The following is a 4015-nucleotide window of genomic DNA, read 5'->3' on the forward strand; positions in this document are numbered from 1 at the left end:
GCGGCGAGCCCAGCGCCGAGCCCCGGGCGGAGCAGGGCGAGCCCCCGGCGCTGGCGGCCAACGGACTGGAGAACAAAGCTCTGGAGAACAAAGCTCTCTACGTGCTCCAGAGCCTCAAGGAGTACGAGGGCAAGTGGCTGCTCTTCGATGACTCCGAAGTGAAGGTCACAGAGGAAAAGGACTTTCTGAATTCTCTTTCTCCAACGTCGTCATCTACATCGACTCCTTACCTACTGTTTTATAAGAAAATTGTAGAGTGATGCTGTACTTGGACTGTAAATATTTGGGATTTGCATACACCTCTGGCTCTGATTTGCATCCAAACTACCTGGAAGCAACGGCTGTTTGTTTTTTGAAGCTACTGATTCTTCATCTTTCTGGTCTTTTTTTCCTTCGGTGTCCAGTGGCTCGACTTGAATTAACAAAACATGACATAGGACTTGACTCACACCATAACTTTTCTGCTGGAGAATAGTGCTCTGACCTTTTAGAAATACCAGTTTGTATAGATTCTAAACAATGCCTACAGCACCCAGTAGTGGTTTTAATGCAGCTCTAGGTCTCAGACATGCCTGTTGTATTATTAGCTTTTTTTTCCTTTTTTTCTCTATTTTTTTCTGGGTTTTTTTCCTTTTTTTTTTCCCTGTTTTTGTTTTTTGTTTTTTTTTAAATAAAAGTTATTTGTATTCATACCCTGGAGTAAATGTATATTAACTAGCAAATTGCATCAGAAGTTGTGTATTTTTGTAACTTGGGAAGTAACATTTCATATTTAGTCGTTGGGTAATGGACGTGGTTTATTCTCCTGCTCCCATTCTTTCCTGCTCCTTGCAACTTGAAGCACAAAGAAAAGTCTGGGAACCTTGTCCAGAGCATTGGAGGGAACTGAATTCATGGAAGTGTTTGACTGGTCTAATTTGCATCTTGGTGCATAGGTGTTAATGAGCAAAGTGTAAATAGATGTGATTAATACTTCAAACCAAGGGCAGAGTGTAGTGTAATTAAAATAATTTTGTACTTTGAAGAGTGAAGCCCTCAAATCTGCATCTCTGTTTGGGGTGGTTGGGAACTTAGTGGTGACCTTCTAACTGAAGTTAATTTGTACCTGGAGCTCACTGAAACTGGGGGGAAAGGAGAGCATTTGGCTTTGATGCTTTGTTAAGGATGTACATATGAAATAAAAAAGTTATGATCCACATCTGAGACAAGCAGAGCAGCCTGTTGTGTTTGGAGAGGGGAAAGCAGAAAGGGAAAGGGCTTTGGGAACAGTTACAACAAAAAGCTGGGAAATTATCTTAAAGAATTAAAGTGCTCCTAGAATACATTCTGTGGTTTTTAGCTGGTTCTTGGACAGTACCTCCTAATTTGAAGGTACTTTTTAACCACAGTTGAGAGGTTAAGGGGAAACATTGCAAAACCAAAAACATTTGCACTAAATACTAGAGATGACAATCCCAAACTGTCTATCAGAGAATTGAAGGTGACTCCTGTAAACTGATAATTAAGATCTTAACAAATCTGATTCAAAAAAGGGGGATTGTTCAGTCTGTCCCAGGATGGATGGAATGACATCAACTGTCACTGCAGGCTTTGAGCATGCCCTGGATATATTTCACCTTTTTCCACTACAAATTAATTTATTTACAGGAAAACCCCTAAAAACTTCTGCCTAGTTAATTCTGCAATACTTAATTTTTACTATCTTTTATTATAATGTTGTATAAACATGGAGGTTAAGTCAGGAAAAATCTCTTTTAGTGCATTTTCCATGTTAGGTTTGACCTCTGAATGTTGTACAGGCCTTGATTTTGCAGCATAAAAAAACCCTGCAATGACAAAATACACTTTCCCTTTTCCAAAGCATTGCACCATAATAATAAATAATTTCAGAGTCAAAACCAAGAAAAAGCTACATTACAAAAATATCAGTAATCTTACCTTGCGAGGGCAGCCCAATCCCATTACAGAATGCAAGTTTTTAGGCTTTGCTGAATTTCAGCCTGCAAATGAAAGTTTATTTTTCTACACCTGGTGCAAGACTCTTATCTTTTTCACTCAACTGCAGCATCAGGAATGTTCCAAGGAAACAAAATACCATTATTTACACCAAAATAGGATGTCAGGAAGACCCAGCTGCCTTCCATCATCCCAGCGCAGCCTGGGAGGAGATTCTTTGTGGCAGCTGAAGAGAAAACAGCCTCAGCTGGAAGATGCTGAATGAAAAGAATGAAAACCCCTCCTCTGGCACAGGGAGAGGGACTGGGGGTGGATTTTTGGGATATTCACTCAAGCACCACTTGCCACCCCCTGAACTTGTTGCTTGTAACTCCTGTCCTGGAGCAGGACTGCTGCAAATTAAAGTTTTATCCTTTCATGGCTCCTTGGATTTGTTTGCACTGTGTAAATATTTTTAATGCCTCTTCCTGTAAATCTCTTCCAAAGCCCTTCCCTCCTTCCTTCATATTTTCCATTCTGAGACTCCCTGACTCCTGTAGCACCTCCAAGGCCTTGTCAGCACCCCTGGGCTTTGCAAGAGCCTTGGAATATCCATGGAAAGTTTGGAGTTTTCCTTCTGCAGGGAACTCCATGCAGGTGTGAGACAGAACCAATTCAGGATTATTGTGTTCCAGGGAACCTTCCAGAGCCTGGCACACAAAGCACCCCCACTGTGCAGCTGCTGGGATGACAGAGCATGGGAGAAGTCTCCAATAACCTAAAATAAGTAGCAGGAAGGGAAAAAAGACCCTTCCCACCCTAAACTTTAGTGCTGCTGCAGAAGGGGGCCACTTCATGTATAAACCCATTTTTCCTTCTATTTTTTTTTTATATATATAAAGAGTATGTTTATCAAATTCAGGTTTTGTGTGTATATCTGTCTTTTATGCATACTTAGGTGTTTATGGAGAGAAAACAAATGTGTTTAATCACACACCACCTCTTCCAGGGGACTTTGTTCACCACAGAGAGGAAAAATATTAAGGACAAGATTTAGGAGTTGTGAACTCAGCTCCAAATCTGATGTTTCCTTGAAGTGCAGTGTTAGACCCCAAAATATCTGCTGTAAAACACATCTTTCTTCACATAAACAGCAATGCAAAGAATGCCTTGTACCCTTTTAAACTGTGACACCATTTTAGGGTTTTTTGCCCTGTGAAATTAGGCTGTAATTAAAAAATTACATAAAATGAGTTTAGTTCCATGGACACTGCTAATTCCAGGGGTGAGGAGATGCTGGCACCTCCCAGCTGGTGGAGATGTCCATGAACACACACAAGTGAAGCTGAAACTTCCCCTGCTGGACTGAAGGAGGTGAGGGGGTACCAAGCTGTGCCTCCACCTGCTGCTGGCTACAGGTGCAATTATTTTTTTTATGTTTGCAGCAAAAGAACAGGGATAATAAACAATCAGCACTCTGTTAATTAATGTTACCATGACTTACCTTGCTCTGAACCTTTTCCCCAAGGATGCTGAGCCCTGAAGTCCAATGCACAGGGAATTAAAGTGTAAACATTCACATATTTAATAGTACCATCAAAATAACCATCAGCATCATCACTACATTAAAAACTTCCAAAATGCATTTGCGTATGGTCCTAATATAAATTAAATATAGGAACTAAAAGTAAAATAAATTTAACATTAGGTAATGCTATAAATAAAGGTAAATGCGTTTAGTGTACCTTTGAGTCATAAAAATGCCTTAAAAAACAGGTAAGTTTACAGCTCATCACCAATACTCTGGATACCACTGCCATGATGGTTTTTTTTTTCTTTTCAAACATTGAGAAGTCTACATTTGACATTTCAGAATGATTTTTTGGCCACTGAACACTTGGATGGAGGAAGAGGTGTGTGGGATGTCCAGGATGAAGTCCAAGTTTTATTTCACAATAAAACTTCTTTGATTCCCAGCGCTGATAACAAGGCTCTTTTTCTTTTCAAAACCTTAATTTTTTAAGTGCTTTTTTTTTTTTATTTTGGTTTTTAACTCTTTTTGATTTCCATTTTGCGAAGG

At 39.9% G+C, this 4015-nt stretch overlaps 2 protein-coding genes across 2 annotated transcripts in view; one reads left to right on the top strand and one right to left on the bottom strand.

The window, feature by feature from the left end:
* The window catches only part of USP1 (ubiquitin specific peptidase 1), an 11435-nt gene extending 10232 nt beyond the window's left edge, over positions 1-1203 (top strand). The window contains exon 9 of the mRNA XM_014307816.2: positions 3-1203. Within this exon, the coding sequence (XP_014163291.1) occupies positions 3-260 (258 nt within the window). The 3' untranslated portion in view covers positions 261-1203. The remainder of the gene's footprint in view (positions 1-2) is intronic.
* Positions 1204-1688: 485 nt separating this feature from the next.
* The window catches only part of DOCK7 (dedicator of cytokinesis 7), an 87794-nt gene continuing 85467 nt past the window's right edge, over positions 1689-4015 (bottom strand). The window contains 1 exon segment of the mRNA XM_031058554.1: positions 1689-4015. This exon segment is cut by the window's right edge and continues 25 nt beyond it. Within this exon segment, the coding sequence (XP_030914414.1) occupies positions 3947-4015 (69 nt within the window). The 3' untranslated portion in view covers positions 1689-3946.

The sequence above is a fragment of the Geospiza fortis genome, unplaced genomic scaffold (assembly GCF_000277835.1).
Source record: "Geospiza fortis unplaced genomic scaffold, GeoFor_1.0 scaffold396, whole genome shotgun sequence".
Taxonomy (NCBI): domain Eukaryota; kingdom Metazoa; phylum Chordata; class Aves; order Passeriformes; family Thraupidae; genus Geospiza; species Geospiza fortis.